At 40.6% G+C, this 22607-nt stretch overlaps 1 protein-coding gene across 2 annotated transcripts in view; it reads left to right on the forward strand.

The window, feature by feature from the left end:
* TERF1 (telomeric repeat binding factor 1) overlaps positions 1-22607 on the forward strand; it is a 43294-nt gene that overhangs the window by 19690 nt on the left and 997 nt on the right. Inside the window, exons 7-12 of one of the 2 annotated variants that reach the window (XM_083187252.1) lie at positions 221-298; positions 5557-5634; positions 6959-7024; positions 8066-8154; positions 10301-10368; positions 17207-17386. In XM_083187252.1, the coding sequence (XP_083043378.1) occupies positions 221-298; positions 5557-5634; positions 6959-7024; positions 8066-8154; positions 10301-10368; positions 17207-17242 (415 nt within the window). In that variant the 3' untranslated portion in view covers positions 17243-17386. Of the gene's footprint in view, positions 1-220; positions 299-5556; positions 5635-6958; positions 7025-8065; positions 8155-10300; positions 10369-17206; positions 17387-22607 lie in introns of those variants that run through there. The other variant, XM_083187251.1, reaches the window with a different exon arrangement.

Here is a 22607-nt window from a genome sequence, read left to right on the forward strand (position 1 = left end):
CTGTATGACTCGGACATATACAAAACTGTTTAAGTCCCTTTTTGCACAAACCGTATGCAAAAACTTGCTAATTGTGGTCTGTCCCATCAGATTAAACCAAAAGGTTCTGTGTACTATTTTTATTTCTCTGTATCAGAACTCTGTTATGACTTGGAAAGTTCTTATAATGTTCAGTAGGACATTCATATCCTTAATATCTACATCTGCTTATCTCTCACAGTACAGGGGAGGACCTAGTCACCAGTGAAGATACAGAGACTGACCAGAGCCAGCAATCCCAAGCAACGTTTCATAATGAGTAAGCTCAATACGACATTAGTTATACTTGCAGCTTGTATGATTGACCTTTTTGTAGAGATAAAATCTATCTTGGTACTTCAAACAGCGGAAAATTTCCGGGCATACCACTAATACAGAAGTGGTGTCCACCACTGGCGCAGCACCTCAGGAGCACCCCCGCGTCACCTTTGCTCCGGTGATCGGTGCGCCGGAGCTCTCCTGCCCTGACCCGCCAGCTGGCCCATCACTCATTTTACAGTGACGTCGGCGGCAGGCTCTGGTATGCGCGGCGCACCCGAGTCCTCCCGAGCTGCCGCCAATGTCACTGCAGTGCTGAATGTGACAGGCAGCTTAGGCAGGGGGGAGAGCGGCAGCAGGGAAGCTCCGGCGTACTAGCGCCGGAGGTGAGGTTTGGGTGGCTTCCAGCTTTCTGTGGTGGGTTTTGCTGGGGCAGGACAAACCTGCCCTGGTAAGTTTGTCCTGCCCCAGCAAAACCCACCACTCAAGGGGTTAACAAACCTCCCCACTGCTCTGATTTATCTAATAGAAACATTATATTTAAGCATTGTTTGCATTAACCCCTTCAATGGCACTCCCAAGAATTTTCAGGGCTGTGCCCAGACTGGCAAACCTGGAAAATTCACGAAATTGCCACTGTCCGCACTGCTTAGTTCTGGTGAGCTGAGCGCAGAACTCCGCTTAGGCCACTGCACTGCCTCCTTACCCCCGGCTGTGTGCGGCGTGACTTTGCTCACGTCACGCCGCACACATCCTGGTTGCTGGGGGCTGGGCCGGGCAGCGACTAATATAATGCACAGCTGCAATGCCCGGTTGGGAGGAGCCTGCTCTCAAAAGAAGTCAGCATAGGTGCCTTTGCTCCTGCGGACCCTCCTACATCCCCAAGGTTAGCTGTATCACCAGCATGGACTCAGAGAGAGGGGTTCGAACAGTAAGTTCTTACAAAAATCCACTTATAAGCAAAATCAAATTGAAAACCTGTCAAAATCAAAGTGTGTGTATACCCCTTAACTTTCCTTTCTATCTTGCAAGGGAGAAAGGAGTACGCTCATCTGTTTGGGGGCATACTTTAAATTAACATATATATGTGTGTATGTGTGTGTGTGTGTGTGTGTGTGTGTGTGTGTGTGTGTATATATATATATATATATATATATATATGTGTGTGTGTGTGTGTGTGTGTATATATGTATGTGTATATATATATATATATATATATATATATATATATAATTAGACAGTTGGGTTCTCAGGTTGGCACTCTGGTTAAAGATAAAACTGTTCCGGTGCCAGGCACATAATGTGGTTAATAGAAAGCACTTACCCCCTCGCAGAAAGGATTGGAGCCGGCACACGGTAGTAGGTGAAGAAAAAAAGGGTTTATTGCAATTACATCATTGCACAAAGAGACAGCTGCCGACCTGACAGCCGTTTCAACTGCATGTGAGCAGTTTTCATCAGAGGTGAAGCACACTGCAGCAGAGCAAACATATATACCATAAAATTGCGCCAAAAAACATGTAAATGAGGTCAACCAGACCTCCACTGACCTGGCTCGTCATCTCCATTGAGTGACAGCTGGGAAGGCGGGGGAGGGGCTCTGTGATGCAACTGAATGGGAAACTCCAGAGCATAATCAGCCTAGATGCGGCTGTCTCTGGGGTTCCATGCGCATCATGTGAGCGATGCGGCTGCTGTCACTACTTGTACAGCTGAGCCGCTGGGCGCTCATTGTTGCTGAAGGAGAGGGGAAGGGTGATGCTGCGGGCTAAGGGGAAGATCATAGATGCTGCGCTGGCGTTGTCATATCAAGTGGATAGTAGCGTATCATGTTGTGTCCATGTGTCAGGCTGGTTGACCCCAGGGTATAGCATAATACAGGGAAGCATGGATGTACAGTGTCAAACAAACGGCAGGGTCGTTAATTGTGCACATAGCCATGTGTTAAAGCAAAAAACACATATTGAAATAAACTGACGACACACAGCGGTGTCAACACCTCTATTGTATATAATGCCTCAAAACTGACGACATTGATGCACATAGCCATGTGTTAAAGCAAAAAACACATGTTGAAATAAACTGACGACACATAGCGGTGTCAACACCTCTATTGTATATATTGCCTCAAAACTGACGACACGCGGCGGTGTCAACACCTGTACCATAAATTGGGGAAAAAAGTACCGCAAATAACACATCAGCACAACATAGTAGGTAGAAAAGCGCACGGCAGCGCATACATCTGATCCCTGAGCACTCAGCGGTGCCCAGAGTTAGCAAGAACCATCACAGCAATACAGGAAAGACATATAAAATAAAATAAAGGGAATCATAAGTCACAGGAAACAACCCATTTTAAAGTCTTCATTGAGACCCAAGGGTGCAAGGCAGTTCAGTCTGAAAATCCACGAGAGCTCCCGCTGGAGTAACATCCTTTCCCTGTCCCCGCCATATTTGAGGGGAGGGATGTGGTCTAGTATAGTACATTTCAGATCCGTGACTTTATGGGGTTTATTGAGAAAGTGTCTCGCAACAGGTAAGTTCTTCAAATCACTGTGTATCACATCTGGACTGGTACTCTTCTTTATGGACGATCTATGTTGGTTCAGCCTCTCTTTAAGCATGCGGGTGGTCTTGCCCACATAGACCAATTTGCAGGGACACTGCAGAGCATATATAACAAATTTGCTGTTACAGTCCAGGCGGTATTTAGAAGGTCTCCCCATCTGAGGGATTGGTGAATTTTGTCCCAGTAAGCAGGAACTGACAGTTCACACAGCTGCCACACTTGAACGTACCCTTCTTTAGTTTAAGCCAATTAAATTTGGAAGATACGGTGGGGTTTGTGGCAGTCTTGACCAGCATATCCCTGAGGTTAGGGCCTCTACGATATGCAAATCTCGGGGGCAGGCTGAGCTCTTTTGATAATATGGGGTCACTGGCTACCAAGTGCCAGTGTTCATTAATTTTCTCTCGGATGTGTTTCGATGCCACTGTATATGTGGACACCTCAGTACAAAGATTTATTCCATAGAATCAGACAAAAACACATTGCTACTAGCCTCCAGCTTCCATCCTGAGCCACTCAAGCGAGGTCTGCCTTACTCGCAACTCCTACGGGTGGTGCGCATCACATCTGACCCTGATACTATGAAGCAAGCCTTGGAAACTATGAAAAACAAGTTTCTGGAGAGGGGCTATCATGCCGCTGAGGTCAAAGAAGCAATGGAGAGGGTATCCCTACTCAACAGAGAGGACTTGCTTTGCAATACTGCCACGGCTTCCACAGATAAATCACCCAGATTGAATTTTGTCAGCACATATACAGTGGCATCGAAACACATCCGAGAGAAAATTAATGAACACTGGCACTTGGTAGCCAGTGACCCCATATTATCAAAAGAGCTCAGCCTGCCCCCGAGATTTGCATATCGTAGAGGCCCTAACCTCAGGGATATGCTGGTCAAGACTGCCACAAACCCCACCGTATCTTCCAAATTTAATTGGCTTAAACTAAAGAAGGGTACGTTCAAGTGTGGCAGCTGTGTGAACTGTCAGTTCCTGCTTACTGGGACAAAATTCACCAATCCCTCAGATGGGGAGACCTTCAATATTAAATACCGCCTGGACTGTAACAGCAAATTTGTTATATATGCTCTGCAGTGTCCCTGCAAATTGGTCTATGTGGGCAAGACCACCCGCATGCTTAAAGAGAGGCTGAACCAACATAGATCGTCCATAAAGAAGAGTACCAGTCCAGATGTGATACACAGTGATTTGAAGAACTTACCTGTTGCGAGACACTTTCTCAATAAATCCCATAAAGTCACGGATCTGAAATGTACTATACTAGACCACATCCCTCCCCTCAAATATGGCGGGGACAGGGAAAGGATGTTACTCCAGCGGGAGCTCTCGTGGATTTTCAGACTGAACTGCCTTGCACCCTTGGGTCTCAATGAAGACTTTAACATGGGTTGTTTCCTGTGACTTATGATTCCCTTTATTTTATTTTATATGTCTTTCCTGTATTGCTGTGATGGTTCTTGCTAACTCTGGGCACCGCTGAGTGCTCAGGGATCAGATGTATGCGCTGCCGTGCGCTTTTCTACCTACTATGTTGTGCTGATGTGTTATTTGCGGTACTTTTTTCCCCAATTTATGGTACAGGTGTTGACACCGCCGCGTGTCGTCAGTTTTGAGGCATTATATACAATAGAGGTGTTGACACCGCTGTGTGTCGTCAGTTTATTTCAATATGTGTTTTTTGCTTTAACACATGGCTATGTGCACAATTAACGACCCTGCCGTTTGTTTGACACTGTACATCCATGCTTCCCTGTATTATGCTATACCCTGGGGTCAACCAGCCTGACACATGGACACAACATGATACGCTACTATCCACTTGATATGACAACGCCAGCGCAGCATCTATGATCTTCCCCTTAGCCCGCAGCATCACCCTTCCCCTCTCCTTCAGCAACAATGAGCGCCCAGCGGCTCAGCTGTACAAGTAGTGACAGCAGCCGCATCGCACACATGATGCGCATGGAACCCCAGAGACAGCCGCATCTAGGCTGATTATGCTCTGGAGTTTCCCATTCAGTTGCATCACAGAGCCCCTCCCCCGCCTTCCCAGCTGTCACTCAATGGAGATGACGAGCCAGGTCAGTGGAGGTCTGGTTGACCTCATTTACATGTTTTTTGGCGCAATTTTATGGTATATATGTTTGCTCTGCTGCAGTGTGCTTCACCTCTGATGAAAACTGCTCACATGCAGTTGAAACGGCTGTCAGGTCGGCAGCTGTCTCTTTGTGCAATGATGTAATTGCAATAAACCCTTTTTTTCTTCACCTACTACCGTGTGCCGGCTCCAATCCTTTCTGCGAGGGGGTAAGTGCTTTATATATATATATATATTTTTTTTTTTTTCTATATGTCTTTTGTTTTAATTGTCTGTACAATTTGTATTTCTAAAATTGTGTGTATTGTGCGTCCAGGAAAATTTATTCCAATCTAGTATCTTTACATATAATAACACCCTCAGGTGACAAATTGGTGCAACAGCACCGCAATTAATTTATTGTGAACTTATCTTACATCTTTTCTTAAAACTCTCTCTCCGTTTATTAAGTGGAGCTTGGGCATAGGTCCTCTCACTCGTTCCCCTCTCTCATGTTTAACATCTTTATTTTGCAGTAAGAAAATAATTAGAATAATAAATTGTGTTCAAATGTATTTATTGTATTGTAGTATGCAAAATGAAGTTGATGATTCTTCAAGTGAACGTGAAAATCTGACTGTGCCGAAGAGCACTAATGATTTAAATCAGTAAGTTTATTAAGTTTTATTGAAACTTTATTATTTAAAGTTCTATTGACTTATTAGTTCTAAGTCAATTTTATTTAATGAGCCTCAAAATTCAGAATGACATTTAATGTTTGACACAAAAAAATGCAGAATTACATTGAGTTTGGTGAAAATGTGGGGGCATTCTATGTAGTATGGACTAGGTGAACCTTCTCCCAGCTATGATGGCGATGAGGTCGCTGGTTGGCAGTGTTGCAGTGTCACGTCAGAGTTCTGTGTTGTGGGTAGTGTCGCTTCCACCTTGTAGCAGTGGGTGTGGTGTAGGGTTCCGACAGTCGGGATCCCGACTGCCGGGACTCAGACAGCATGGTGAGTGCAACAAAGCCCCTTGCGGGCTCGCTGTGCTCACCACGCTGCGGGCACGGTGTCTCGCTACACTCACCACCTATTCTATTCTCCCTCTATGGGGGTCGTGGACGAGGTAAAATAGCGGGTGGCCGTCGGGCACCCGTCTGTCGGCGTTTTAACAGTCGGGATCCCGACGTCGGGTAAATGACTGTCGGGACCGCATCCAGCACCCGTAGCAGTACAGATACTGGCATTGGGATAAGGTAGTAAATCTGGCTCTAGTTTTTTTCCGCTATTAAAGCAACTTAGCATTCTACATAAAAATCAGGCCTTTAGTGCTCAGGATCGAGTGATATAGGCCACTATGTACAGGTGACATGGACTTTGAACATTACGAAGATTGAAAGCGAGAGAATGTCTAAATAAACTATTAACAAAATGCAACTGAAATTAATTTCCTATAATGGAAAACGGTCATTAACCCTTTGAGTGTCAAGTGAATTTGTCGAAATTGGTGGGAAATCTGGCAAACGTTTTGTATTCATCATAATGACCTGTAATGTTTACCTTTTTTATATAGAAAATATAATCTCTTTTTTTTTTACACATTTTTTTTTTATTTGAACTTATATAACAAATGGGAGAGACTGTCACTTTTTTCAGATATTTTGTGCATCTCTCACAGATGTTGGCACTCAAAATGTTAATGAGGGAACTATGTAGATCCCATAGTTTAGTACTAGGATGATCTAGTTTTCTTACAGATTGCTAACCTTTTTCTTCCATTGCTGGTATGGCATTTCCTAATATTCTTCTGTCCTGAGCTACTTATTGTGGCTTCTCTGCTAGGCTTCTATAAATTGTGTGCTGGAGACACGTTAGTTAGCATATCTTTATTTAATACAGAAAATGTTCCGTTAACCATTCATTAAAGCATTTCCTAAACCGCATCATTAATCTCACTATTGATACACTTTTGTTTTTTATTATTGGAAAGTAAGGAAACTGGAATAGCCAACTGCACAGAGAACAAAGCGCCTACACCGGATAAAGCAACAGAAAGGTAAGTAAGTGTTACATCAATAACACTGGTATGTCTGTAGTAAGTCTCTTCCGGCTCCTTTCTCTGCAGATGAGCCATTGTGAGCTTTCTGCTAGGCCCCAGTCACAAAAACCCCAGTTTTTTTTCCCAGCCCAAAGGCCCTGAACAATCGCCATGCCATAACTAAACTTGCCATTTCTTGTCCTTTCTCCCACTAATCCCCCATTGCCCCTTGTCCTGTTTCTTGTGACAGTCACTAAATGCTAACCTGTGATGGTTATTAGGTACTTGTTTCCTAGCACGGCACCAGCTATTTTAATTGCAGGCATCAGGACCCAAAAAATCGCATGTGACGCGATTTTTACATTGGAATCAATGTAAAATAGTCCCTGAGACCCAATTTTACATTGGTCCCAATGTAAAATACACCCTAGACCCCAATTTTCATCCCCCCCCCCCCCCTGTTGTTAACGCCACCCCACTATTGACGCCAACCCGAAGCGTGGCGAGCGCAGTGGTACGCGTCCTCTGACTTTTTCATACCCCCACTATCCACGTCGCCGTGGAGTTGATTTCATAAAGTGTGGCGAGCCACCGAGCCCGAAGCGTGGCGAGCGGACGCGCATTACTTCACAGGTATTACGCGTCTCCTCGCGGGGCTCGCCACGCTTCGGGCTCGGTGGCTCGCTACGCTCGCCACACTTTATAAAATCAACTCCACACTGAAGTGAATAGTGGGGGTATGAAAGGGTCGGAGGACGCGTACCGCCGCCCCTCGCGGGCTCGATGCGCTCGCCACGCTTCGGGTTGACGTCAATAGTGGGATGTCGTTAACAATGGGGGGGGGGGGCACATTTCACATAGAAATTAACCATAAGGGTGGATATACAATAAAAAATCGGGTCCATTGGGCCATTTAACATTGTACCCTATGTAAAATCGCGTCGGTCGCATTGCATGCCATTATAATGGATGCGATGGACACGATCAACGCGATTTTCTCATTGCCGGCAATAAAGGCTCAAAATATACAGAATATATATATATATTTTTTTTTTGCAGGCCTCAAAGGCGACTCTTTTCCTTAGAACCGAGGACACCGTGGCATCCAGACAAACCATGCAAGAGAATAATACGCAGTACCGTCCTAAGTGAGTACATAACACCTCTAAGCTACTTAAACATGGGAGCTATACTGGCATTGGCATTTTATACAGAGTACATTAAACACTGTTGTTCCCCTTACATGCCCACCATGCATCTGAAATAATAAAGGGAGTGTTTATAGTGGGGGCATTTATGGTGTGCAGCATAAATGTTCTGTAAACCCATATAAACCACGGAGGCTGAAACTACATTTTCTAGAATATCTTAGACCATTGATCATCTTGTGTATTGTTAGATCATATATTTTCTGTCCCAAAGTTATTGAATTAACCATGACAAATTATTTTACATCATTAACCTTGAACTAAAATTGATTGCTATCCCTTGCCAAGTTCCGAGTTACAGCACCTTTGAATACATACGCTAGGGCTATGTGTACATACTGTAGGCATTGACCTTTCTCATCCATGTTCCGTTTTTATAGAGCTGTCTAGATGGCAGATGAAGGCCTACACAGGTTATTGCGCTGGGTAGAGCGATGCAAGTACAGCGCACTTTAGCAGGTTTCAAGGTGGTTGATTGTAGAGATTTTCTGCTTTTCCCTCCTTCTGTTCTTTCATGCGCCTTGCTAAGACAGCTGTGTACACTAATCTTCTCACATAGGGATCAATGGGGCAGATGTATTAAGCTTTAACAAGAGATAAATGCAAGGGTGATAAGGAGAGATAAACGTCCAGCCAATCACAGCCCAACTGCCATGTTACAGCCTGTGTTTGAAAAAAGTCAGTAAGGAGCTGATTGGCTGGACGTTTATCTCTCCTTATCACCCTTGTATTTATCTCTTGTTAAGGCTTAATACATCTGCCCCATTGATCCCTATGTGAGGTTCTCGCTTCTCTGTTTACTTGCCAAAAATGGAGCAGATGGGTGATATTTAAAGTATTGTCACATTATCCAATAATACTTGAGCATGTATGGGAATACCACGGTGTTTGAAGGGAAATCATTAGATTATTCTGTGTCCTCATGAACACAAATATTAGTGTCTGATGGAGAGTTGGACGCTTTTTACCTAAAACTGTCCTTCAAAAACATAAAAGCAAAAAATGTCTTCATGTAATCCTGATACACATGTTACACTAGGAGATGTGGCCTGACAGTGCTGGCACATTACACAATATATTACTTCAGGGAAGTATCATACATATGTCTGGACAGTGTGATCAAGAAATGCTCAAGTTGCATTTACAATGTAAATAGAACTAACAGTACAAACATCGGTTGTCTTCCACTCTAACATTATGTAACCGATATCTGCATTCCAAGAAGATTCCAATTTAATGGTTTATATACCACAGCAGCCGTGCTACTAATTTATATATGAGGGCTGATTGCCTCTGTTCTTCTGTCCCTTAGATGCGGAGGCGCTATGTTGGTCATTGTGATACTCATACATTGTTGTGCTGGAACCTGCGGTTGGACTACAGCACGGTTAATTATTTCTCCACCGTATGCTTGCTGCAACATTTCATGCTCATTTGCATGAAAATTGCATGCTCATTTGCCATGACGAAACCTACAAAGATCTTCCACTCACTGTGACCAAAGAAGACTGACTGTACAACCGCAGGTTCAGACACATTAATGTATGTGCTTTTCGAAACCAGCATAGCGCTGCCACATCTACATATAGGATGGAAAAACAGGTAGTCTCATTACTTTTCATTCACCCCTCGTAGCATCAGCAGGCAAGGTGCACCCAGCCAACCTGGGCATCATCACCATCATTAATTATTTTGTACCAGGAATTGAGAACCAGCAATATATGTGCCTCCTGATTGGTGCATGTGTGTGTCCTGGTCAGGAAGATCAAGAGTGATAAACATCCAGCCACTCTGCTCCTAACTGTCATTTGTCAAACAGCCTATAACATGGCAGTTTGGCACTGATTGGCTGGGCGTTTATTACTCTTGATCACCCTTGTGTTTATCATTTTCATGAAGCTTAATACATCTGCCCCCAAGTTTGCACACCCCTTCCCAACTTGGTTCTGCCTCTGTAAGCATATGGAGTTGTCATTGCAAGACTAATCTGCATAGGAAGTAAAGCACCGGATTTATTCCCTGTATTGTTTGTAAAGAAACTGAATAATACTGTATTCACAAATCGGTTCTTTCCTTCTTTAAACAGGCAAGCGCAATCGTGAGAGTGAAGAAGACAAATTACACACAAGTCTTGGAACAACCAAGAAAAAACAGGTATTTTTTTATTTTATTTTTTATATTGTGTTCTGTGATTTATTTAAACAAGAAAAACAAAAAGAAGAAAGAAACTCGGGTGGGGTGCACTCTTAATATCCCAATCATAAAGTTGTTCAAAAGATACTCTATAAATTTTAATAAAAAATTTTTTTTTATTGTGTGTTTTTTTATTATTGCTGAGTGTTTAACCAAAATTACTAAATAATATTAGAACAAAAATTTTTTTAATTAATCAATAATTAATTACTAATTAATAATCAATAGATTTGTCCTGGCGATTTTTTGAATTTTTTATTCAGGATTTACCTATTATGCGTAGATATGCACTGAGAAAGCTGACCATCATATATCCTTATTGCCTTTATCCAAAAGGCAGTCTCAGTTTAGTCTCAATTTAATATTGAGATAAGGATTGTAATCATAGATCAGCATAACTCATAATTCTAAAGAGAAACAAAGCATAATAATAACTTTTAAATACGCATAAAAAATCATTCACTTAATGTGCAGTATATCTTAATTTCAATGATTTTATAATTTTTACATTTTTAATTTTTAGTTGGATTCTCTCCTCTAGTTGCTATGCATAATGCAATTTATTTGCTCTGTGGTCTAGAATGGCAACAAAACTGTAATGTAGTGCAACTGCTAGCGTACATTGTAGCAAAAACCTCTGTTATGAAAGGAGAACAATTACCAGTTTCATAAACCCTGTCTGCAATGCAATGAAAGAGAGCAGCAAGGGGAAAGGTACCAGAGAGGAGGCTCATCCCATGGTCAGCGTTTTTTAGGCGACAACCAGGGCGGGAGATCAAAGCCAAAACGAGGAAGAGGCAGACGAGGCGGGGCAGCGGAAGATCTAAGAGATCAGCAACTTTGGGAAGCGGCACCCCAGCAGCGCTACCCACTGAGAACAACTCGGCGACGCTGATACTACAGACAACCACCCCCTCATTAAGGAGTATTGATCAAAATGGTCATGCTGATCCAATAATCATAATATCTCCTAATGCGACTATACAGAAACTTAAAGTGATCAACCTTTCGGAACATGAACTGAATGATACTCAAAGAGAAATTCTGGAAAAGGGACTGTCCTTTTCCCCCTCACAACACTTTGAGAGATTTAAGTGGGAGCGTGATTTAAAGTTGTTTTGCAGAAAATTGATGTTAACTAAAATATTTGAAAAAGAAGACCCAGTGACAGATCAAAATCTATTATCTTTGGGAGTGGATCAACAGGAACAAGAAGCATTACTGGCACTGGAAGAATTGGACACCGGGTTGACATGTAGTCCCCAATCACCAACTCCAAGCACCAGTAGACCACAAGTACAATTGAAATCTACCTTCTTCCCTAGTGATACCAACAGCCCTGAAATTCAAGTGTTTATGAAGTCTGTCTCCTCAGAACTTGATCGTCTCCATTGTAATCAAGACCGACAGGTGATGAAATCTAACATCAGTGCACAAGAACGTAAGGCCATTAAAGAAATACGTGAATGGCAAGATGTGCTGGTCAAACCAAGTGACAAGGGCGGGAATGTTGTGTTGTGGTGTAAAAATAAATACCTTAAAGAGGCCTATCGTCAATTGAATGATGCTAACTGCTACAGCTCCACTTTATTCAATCCTATGGAGAACTACAAGCACCAATATCACAAAATTCTTGATGAGGCCAAGTCAGAAGGTATAATTACAGCTAAAGAACATCTATATCTACAATGCAACAATCCAGTTATGCCCACTTTCTACATGTTGCCGAAAGTGCACAAAAGAATTGAAGACCCTCCTGGAAGGCCGATTGTGTCAGGCAATGGCGGCCTTACGGAAAAGGCCTGCACATTCCTTGACCTCCATCTTAGACATTTTGTTCTCAATTTGCCTTCGTTTGTGCAGGACACATCAGATGTCCTACGACGGCTTCACGATATCACATTGGATGACAATCACTTCTTGGTCTCATTAGATGTAGAGGCGTTATACACCTCCATAAATCACGATCAGGGCATAGAGGCGGTCAGTTATTTTATGGACACAATCAAACAGGAACCGTTTCAACAGTTTCTTATCAAACTATTAAAGTTCATTTTATACCACAACATCTTTACATTTAACGACCGTTTCTACCTACAGGTCAGGGGCACGGCTATGGGGGTGGCCTGTGCCCCCACCTATGCCAACATCTTCCTGGGTCAGTGGGAGCGTGAGACAGTGTTCAGTGAGGAGAATGAGCGGTATACCTCACATGTCGCGATGTGGCTGAGGTACATCGACGACATTTTCCTTATATGGGAAGGAGATGAAACACTGCTCCTAAGCTTCATACAACATCTTAACATCAATAATCTCAATCTCCGGTTAACCCATACCATTAGCCAACAAGAACTGGCGTTTTTAGACCTAAAAATATACCGAGATGAGAACAATAAAATAGCAACTCGACTCTATAGAAAAGACACGGCCACCAACACCCTGCTGCATCAAACTAGCGCGCATTTTCCCCCCACAGTTGAGAACATCCCTAAGGAGGAGTTCTTGCGGCTAAGAAGAAACTGCTCAGGGGAAGAACAATTCAAGATACAAGGCCAAGAACTAATCCATCGCCTCCGTGAAAGGGGCTACAGCCACACTTCTACCAAAAAAGCCATGAGGAATGCTATGAAATTGGATAGAGAAACCCTAATCTTTAATCGAAAGAACAAAAATGCAAAAGACCCAACCATACGCTTTGACGGCGATTTCTGTCAAGAGTGGAGATCCATCAAGGACATAATACAGAGACACTGGCCAACCTTGCTGCTGGATCCAACGCTAGCGCGAAGATTGGGTCCTAGAGTATCTATGAGTTGGCGCAGAGCTAAGAACTTAAAAGATCGTCTCGTTAACAGCCACTTTGTGAGAACAGTACCATCAAGAAACCGCATAATAGGCACATACCCATGTGGGCAATGCAAGGCGTGCCAATTCATGACGACACGGGACAGTATCACCAATAGATTTGGCAAATCTATCCAACTACATGATTACATCAATTGCAAAACAGAAGGCGTTGTATATTGTATACTCTGTGCCTGTGGCCAAAGATATGTTGGCATGACAACACGCCCCCTTAAACATAGGGTCCTCGAACATGTGGGGACCATTCGTAACGGGGCGACAGATTTGAGGAACCACAAGAAGATAACATCAGTCGCAAGGCATTTTGTGACGAAACATGGGAGTTCGATTAAAGACTTTCAGATTTGTGGTCTGGAAAAAATTGGTCTGGGAATCAGAGGTGGCGACCTCACGCAAGCCCTCCTTAAAAAGGAAAGCCAGTGGACATTCGAGCTGGGTACAGTAAGCCCTGCTGGGATGAACGAATACATCAATTATGGTGTGTTTCTTTCGTGACCAGAATAGGCCAGTAATATATGTAGTTTTATATCCTTGGTAATCTCTATAATATCAACATCATTGACATCTCATTTAACATGAAATGACCCCATACTTAGCATATGATCAAACAGAGGTTATTTTAACCTCTGGAAATGATATTCTCTTTCCCATCAAAGAGCACATGCCCTACGCTAACTGGCCCCTATTGCTGTATTGGTTAACACACACAGTACATAGTGATAGGCATCATAGGCAATAGTAAATTCTTTCTAGTACTTTTTCCGCTACCCAATCTGTGCGTTGACCCCAAGATACACTGTTTTATTTCACTCATCTAATGTATTGACTTTATTCAATATTTATCTTATAATTTTTTCCCCGTATCCACTATTCACAATTTTGGTTTGGCACAATGATTTCACTTTTATTTCCATCCACTTATGTTTTCATCACATTATTTCCTTTTTTCCATGCCTGCTGGCACCTTAATCTATGATTTTTTCACATATTTACTATGACAACATTAGTGTTTGTCTCCTGATATTCACTTTATTGTAAGACACATCTAATAGAAAGGGATGCAGTTTTGGGTGAGACGGAGTGGCATTGCCAGACTAGATTGAGCTCTCTTAGGACAAAATCCTGACATCAAATAAGTAAAAGTGTATGATTAAGTCTAATATATTATATGTAATAGAATTACCCAAACCTATCTGTGCAGCACCAAGCACAGGTAGGTAGAGTTGAGTGTATAATGATGCAGGCAATCATACACACTGTCATATATTGGAAATTAAATATTAAATATAAAAAACAAAATATAAAGTATTATAAATAAATCTTAAAAAAAATTAAAAATAAAAAAGCCAAAGAACTCTTCAGCCTTGCACCAACTTAGGGGCACCATATGGGCAGAAATTTCAGTGCGAATGAGAATATGAGGAACCAAATAATGAAGCAATAATATCACAATCTTTAGAAAAATAAAAAATAATAAAAATCAAAAATATTTTTCACGATTTATTTAGGGTTATGTACCTTTAAGTGACAATGGCAGTAAATCTGATAAATATCTAATCATATGTAGATGCTGCCGAGGTACACCACAAAGAGGTACCATGTAAGTAGAAATTTCATTACTAATGAGAGTATGGGAAGTAAACAACGAAAAATTAAAAATTTAAAAAGTTAAAAAATCTAAATAATAAATAAAAAATAAAAAACAATAAAATCAAAAATACTCTTCACGGCTTTTTAGGGTGATGTATCTTCAAAATAGCTCATTGACTCAAAAACGTTAATGGCAGTAAATTTGATAACTATTTAATTATATTTCGATTTTGCAAAGGCACACCATAAATAGGTAATGAAGCAAAAGTAAAGCGTCAGATCAGAAGTAATCACTGATTGGCTGTGCCCCAACATAAAGATTCACAACAGAGCAGCTGCAATACGCTGCCTGTGTGACCAAGCTCCGGCGAAACGCGCGTCACAGAAGCCGCTCACGTGTGCACACGTGACCGGCAGAGCGCTCTCCTGCACGAAATTGAAAATCATCCAAGTGCGGCTACAGGAGACATCGCTACCTCCTACAGGACTGGTAAAGAGGGTCCCCCTCCCTGTGGAGCTTCACTATCTCGGCCGCTCGGCCTGGCTCCTTATACAGGGCAGTGGTCCCTCTCTCTTTTTACTTAATCATTCACTGTGCGGCTGTTTGTTTCTCTCCCCTTATTTGTCAGACACAGCATTTGCTCTTTTGCTAATATCAGTAAGGCGGCAACGTATACAGTAATATATCTGGGAAGTGACTGCCTTGCTATTCGGTCACCCCAGCCCCATTTGACTGACACAGACAGGCTTGTTAACACACCTTAAATTTATATGTACTGTCGACTGTGTCATGCAATAAGTTCTCGCAGTGTGGGTTTAACTACTGGCTATGCATGTAGCAACTCTGTTTCATCTCTTTGACAAAAAACGCAAGTGTCTTTATTCCACTAACAAATGAACCTGTACTATAGTTAAACGGTAATTAACCTGTGTACCTTCTAAGCTGCAATTGCCAATGGTCTAGTATATAGCATGTTCTTATGTTATTTGCCATCTGTTTAAAAAGGCGACGCAATCAGGTGCAAGTCATCCTTAACTATCAATGAGTGTTCTGAGCAATAATAAATGCGTGGCCGTTTGGAATAGGGATGCAGTATTGTGAGAATTGCGTTTGGTCTTGATTATATCTGAAGGGTGAAGTTATTGGAAGTAGATAGAGCAGTTCCGTTGCTTTCTTGTATCCAGGGGTGTTTACCTTGTTTAGCTACATCATTGTGCAAATTGCGAATGCTCTGTATCTGCATTTAAATATGTATGTTGGCGCCTGAATTATACCATTGATAGTTGGTGCATGATACATACACCTGTGACCAATTAGCACTGTGTGTTAGGTGAACTTGCATTGCAGACAGGGTTTATGAAACTGGTAATTGTTCTCCTTTCATAACAGAGGTTTTTGCTACAATGTACGCTAGCAGTTGCACTACATTACAGTTTTGTTGCCATTCTAGACCACAGAGCAAATAAATTGCATTATGCATAGCAACTAGAGGAGAGAATCCAACTAAAAATTAAAAATTTAAAAATTATAAAATCATTGAAATTAAGATATACTGCACATTAAGTGAATGATTTTTTTATGCGTATTTAAAAGTTATTATTATGCTTTGTTTCTCTTTAGAATTATGAGTTATGCTGATCTATGATTACAATCCTTATCTCAATATTAAATTGAGACTAAACTGAGACTGCCTTTTGGATAAAGGCAATAAGGATATATGATGGTCAGCTTTCTCAGTGCATATCTACGCATAATAGGTAAATCCTGAATAAAAAATTCAAAAAACCGCCAGGACAAATCTATTGATTATTAATTAGTAATTAATTATTGATTAATTAAAAAAAAATTTGTTCTAATATTATTTAGTAATTTTGGTTAAACACTCAGCAATAATAAAAAAACACACAATAAAAAAAAAATTTTATTAAAATTTATAGAGTATCTTTTGAACAACTTTATGATTGGGATATTAAGAGTGCACCCCACCCGAGTTTCTTTCTTCTTTTTGTTTTTCATGTTAAACTTCCAATAAACTCGGGGGTGCACCACTGACCATTACATTTATCAGGCTTTAAGCTAAAAATAGCAGCTTGTTTGCAATGTTAACCGTGGAAGGCATTCCCTAAATTACAGTCAGTTATATTCCCTATCTACTATCCGTATCTAAATATTTGAAAACTAATTAACCCCACCTAGTGCAGATTTCCCTCACCAACCTTCTTCTCCATTTATTTAAACAATGCAGGTATAAGATGTAGCTACTGCATTGTGTTAATCTCTCATAGATCTGTGCTTTGTCTGAAATTAAGGGGCTCTTTTTTTTTTTTTTCTCCATATGTGAAGCTACTCAGCCAACAGCTGAAAAATGCACTTAAATAAGGATAAAACAATTAAACAAAGGCCCTGTGCAACAATGGGGAAGTGTTGGTGAATTGCCGCAGGACCATGGCGGCATACATGCCGGTCCATTCACTGCTTTCAAGAGCTCCAATAAATCTAAATGAAAAGAAAAAAAAATCTTTGAACAAGAACTTTTCACTTTCCACTTTATCGTGTCCATTCTGCTGCTTCAGCTCTAGGTGTCCCTCTAACTCAGCTTATTGCATTGTATGTGCCCTGAGTGTTCCCGTGTGCTGCGTGCTGTTCCATTAGACACGGGCCTGCTGATCATTTCCTATAGAACTCCTTTTCCCTAAATGTTTTTAAGCTTTTCTACACAATTTCTCAGTATTTGTGTATAATGATATCTTTTTATAATTGCAGCTATTTTTTGTTCTTTTTCCCCAGTACAATCAAGTGACTTTTTAAGAATAAGGGCTAGTGCACTGAACCCAATATAAAGTTCACTGTACTGCATTTCCATTTGGCCTCATGCATGGCATTCGGCTGATAGAGCTAGGATCAAGCGGTCAACTTGATTTTTTTTTTTTTTTTTTTTTGGGACTTGCATACTTTAGTCCATGTGGATGGTAAAGTGTGCTGAAAGAAGCAAGGAACCAGTCCCGATGCATGGCAAGCGTTATGATAATTAAAGGGTCCATGTCGACCACGTGACGTCGGCTGCCCGCCCCCGGCAGGCATCGGCCTGCTTGTGTTTCCAGGGGAACGCCCAGCGGTTACATGTGGACACCTATGAAACGCTGGGCGTTCACATGCAAACACCTCGCTGATGGTGATAGTCGCCAAAGGTGTTTGTATAGCGCACCTGCACATGCATATAATCGGCCATACACATGCACATAGCCGAACCATCAGTCCCCGGAGCAAGTATGCCGGGGACGGATCCAACGTGATTCAGGCCCATAGTGTGAATATACTAGATTGCTTCTAGCATAAGGAATAGTGAAACGTATGTGAATAGATACAGGGGTAATTTTACTAAGATGGGAGTCCTATTGAAGATGGGATGTTGCCCCTAGCAACCAATTAGATTGTACTTATTTATTTAGCACCTTCTTGAAGATAATATATTTACCATAGGGCATTCACATGCTTATTAGAAAGCAGCCTAAAGGCCAGATGTATCAAGCCTTGTAAAGTGATAAAATGGAGAGAGATCAACCACCAACCAATCAGCTTCTAACTGCCATGTTGCAGACTGGGTTTGAAAAAAATTACAGGATCTGATTGGCTGGGGGTTTATCACTCTCTGTTTTAGCACTTTTCAAGGCTTGAAACATCGCTCCCTAAATGCTGAGTATGAAATGATGTCGTCTGTGATCTGTTGTGTGATATTCTGATCAGGGATCCTTGTGCTTGTACAGCTTTGGTCCGATCACACTCCATGTAATATAACGGATGTTTATCTCTATATTAATATGCTATGCATATGTGATTATACACATATATTAAACCTACAAATATGGCCAGTACATAAATACTTACTTTAATGTTTGAGAGGGAGGTATAGAGATGGGTAGATAGAGGTAGTTATCATTGGGCATTTGTCTCGTTGGGTGATGTTAGGTGAAAGGGTATTTTCAGGAACATCGTGTATATGTCCACCTTTATGGTTCTACACCTTGGGGGATTCTGGGGTAAAGGATTTGTAGACACAATAAAGACGTCCGACTGATCTTATCAGAATTTTACTGATCTTACATCTAGTTATGTCATTTGTATAATGCCCTGTGGGTTTTGTATTTATATAGTGTGTGTGTGTGTGTGGGCCAGATGCACTAAGCTTCAAAAGTGATAAAATGTAGAGTGATAAACAACCAGCCAATCAGCTCCTGTCTGACATTTTTTTAAACAAAGTTTTTGACATGGCAGGTAGTAGATGATTGGCTGGTGGTTGATCACTATCCATTTTATCACTTTTGAAGCTTAGTTGCATCTGTGTGTGTGTCTCTCTATTTTTACATAGTATAAAGCAAAGTCCCTGAAGCACAGCTGTCTGTCTGTCTCCACACCATAATCTTGAAAACCGCTGGGTGAACTTTTGAGCGGTTTTCACTATAAAGTAGTGCTCGTCTCCTGGAAGGGTCACATATATTTACAATCGCCCTATCCTGTATGGGAGTGGGGCAAAATCCGTTTATCATAGCCAACCATTCAGCATGTGCCATGCAAATGAAGTGACTTGAATTATATCAGCTGGATTGAAAATTAAAACTGAAAAGCTTTCTCATTGAGGGTAATATTCTTGCTGGCTGTGGAACTGGAGAGACTGCTTAATTACCCCGAATCCTGATTATTTCCTCAAATTTACCATTTAATTTGAAACTAATCCAGTTCCCAATAACTTTGCTCTATCATGACCATAAATAAAGCACAAGGTCGAATACTTCAAGTAGCTGGAGTTCACCTAAGTGGGGAATATTTTCTCCTGGACAACTTCCTGTGGCCCTTTCGCGTGTTAAATAAAAATTTAATATATATATTTTTTTTTTTACTCCAAGGAAATACAACAAATGTGGTCTATAAAGAAATTTTCAAAGTCACTAATTTCTTGTTTACAAACATCACCTTTACTAGAAAAAAATGTACCTATGCGAAGCAGGGATGGGTTGCTAGTATTATATTATACTACTGGATGGTCTGTAATGGGGCTCGTCCTTATGCCTGGTATATTTTGCCCCTCTCTAAGCTCGGTATACCAATATACAGTATATTACTATTTATTTTTTAGGAACATATCCACAAAAGTTGTGCTGTTTCTGGTGCCCTCCAGGATTGGCCATTACCAAATTCATCCAATTGATGTAAGGCGGTACTCACGGGTCTCTCTTACAAAGAAATCACAACCACACTGAGGTTCCCGCTAGACGTTGCATTCGGTCATGCTTTTTCAAGAACAAACAGTACATACAATGAAACAAATCATACCATGGCTGCCCATAGTATATAAGGAATATTTGTATGTATGTTTGTACTGCACTTCCTTGAAAAAAGCCAGCGTGAAACTATATATTATCTATATCAATCCAAACAAGACGGCAAGAGGTTAATAACTGCTCCAAACAACTGCCTCAATGGTTAGGACCATTTGGGCAGCACGGACAGTGTAATGGTTATCATTACTACCTCACAGCGCTGAGGTCATGGGCTCGTTTCCCCCCATGGTCCTAACTGTGTGGAGTTTGTATATTCTCCCCATATTTGCGTGGAAAATTTACTAGTAGGCTAATTGGATCCCAACAAAACCCTAGAATGTCTGTGTGCGTGTACATGTGGTATGGAATATAGATTGTAAGCTCCACTGGGGCAGGGACTGAATGTTCAAATATTCTCCTAATAAATAAAATAAATTAAGGCAGTTGTTTGGAGCAGTTATTAACCTCTTACAAAGCTGCTTGGATTGGATTGCTACATGGCCGTTAGGATTAAGGAGGGCCCCCGCACCTGTATTCCTTTTGGCTTAGATTGCAGAGTGAATATTGAATGTTTCTTATGCCTTTCGGTCCATTTAGTAAGTAGTTTATAAACCAAAAATTTCTGGCTGGTTTAAAAAATAAATATATATATTTTTTCCATTTACTTCATGAATTTGTTTTACAATTGTGGTATTTGTCGGTAAACCACTCCAACTGAATTTAGGCCGTGATCCTTTTATAGCACATACGGCTGCAGGGCCCCAAACTCTTGCCCTTGATGCCAATGATCAGTTGAACCCTTTGCGTGCCACCCATTGAGAAATCACAAAGCAGCATTGTTATTTCGGCACTTTGCAGAAGCTGTACATTCCTTTGGCAAGCTCCATACTGTGCTCACAATGACGTGATCTCTCCTGCCATAACAGAAACTCGTACGTGACATTTACAGTCCTTTTACTATCAATGTGGACGCTCACATTATCGTGGCTCATTTATACAAATCACAAATATACACTGTGTTGTGAGATGTTGCTATGTGGCACATCATACTACACTTTTGTTTCGTCTTTTGTGCTTTTTATGTATGTTTTTGTCTGTCTTAGCCCATCCAATGTAAATCAACAAAACACCAGTGAGGAGTATAATAAAATTGTTCATGTACAGAGTTGTAGTTTTTAATGTTGCCAAGAACTTGGTAAATGTCAGTGAAGAGGATGTTTGTAACTGGTTCTATTGAGAACTCATGTCTTCAGACTTCATTGTGTAATTGTCTTCTGTTTTTGTATTTTATTAAAAATGCCAATTTAACTTCTTATATTAAATAAAAATGTGTATTGCCTACAAAACATTAATAGTAATTAAAAAATAAAACATGTTTGGCATGTTATATGTACTTTACAAAGTATTGTATGTGATCCTATACAAAGCTACTGGGATATATATATATATATATATATATATATATATATATTTTTTTTTTTTGTTTGTTTTTTTTACATCTTTCTGACAACCCATGCGAACTCCGATCTGATGCGCACAGGACTGCGTATTGGAACGGAATCGGAGGTTAAACACATGCGATTTGACAATTTCACCTGATTTCTCAGGCTGGTGCGTTTGGAATCTGATGAAAAGGGTACAAATCGCACTAGTGTATGGGCACCTGACGTGTCATTAGTCAGTATCCACATTGTCTATATAGACAGTTTTGGAAGGAACCAACAATCATTGCAATCTGGAGATATGTATATAATCATTTTAGTTTGAAGGAAGGTGCAGAATGTGTTTAATGGCAATGTATAACACTCACCTCCTAATGTAATTTATAAAAGCATCCATCATTAATACATGTTCTAATACATATTCACTTCTTAATCTATTATAAATACCTGTATTCATTAATTATTTCTAAATTACATAGCTGATATTTTTAATGATGACCTAAGAGTACATAAAGAAATAAACTGTATATAATATATTTATAATGGAACATTTATAATTCAGTAAATAGTTATTTAATATATATGTATCTGAAAGTTTGTATTAGGAAATCGCTAATGCTTTTTTCAAATCAGTGCAATTTCCTTAATTTAATATGCTTTAGTAAGAAATTTTAACAATAAAGGAATGAACTAACTAAAGAAAGTTCTGCAGTCTTGTGTGTTTTTTTTTTTTTTTAATCCCCCTTTTGAGGAACAGTTATTTTTGATCTTCTGAGCTGGTATATCATTGTTTTTTTATTATCAGGCACCGATATGATAAACATAAGTGTTCCTAACATTCAACTTTTTATGGGGTGTGTATTTAAATATTCAATGCTTTTGCAACTATAACCCTTACAATATCCGTGGGGGCATATCCTAGGGTATTATTAGAGTCTTATATCAGATTTTTTTTCATAAACTGGCTAAATTACTTTAAAAAATATT

This window comes from Crinia signifera, chromosome 5 (assembly GCF_055691185.1).
Source record: "Crinia signifera chromosome 5, ASM5569118v1, whole genome shotgun sequence".
In the NCBI taxonomy this organism is placed as follows: domain Eukaryota; kingdom Metazoa; phylum Chordata; class Amphibia; order Anura; family Myobatrachidae; genus Crinia; species Crinia signifera.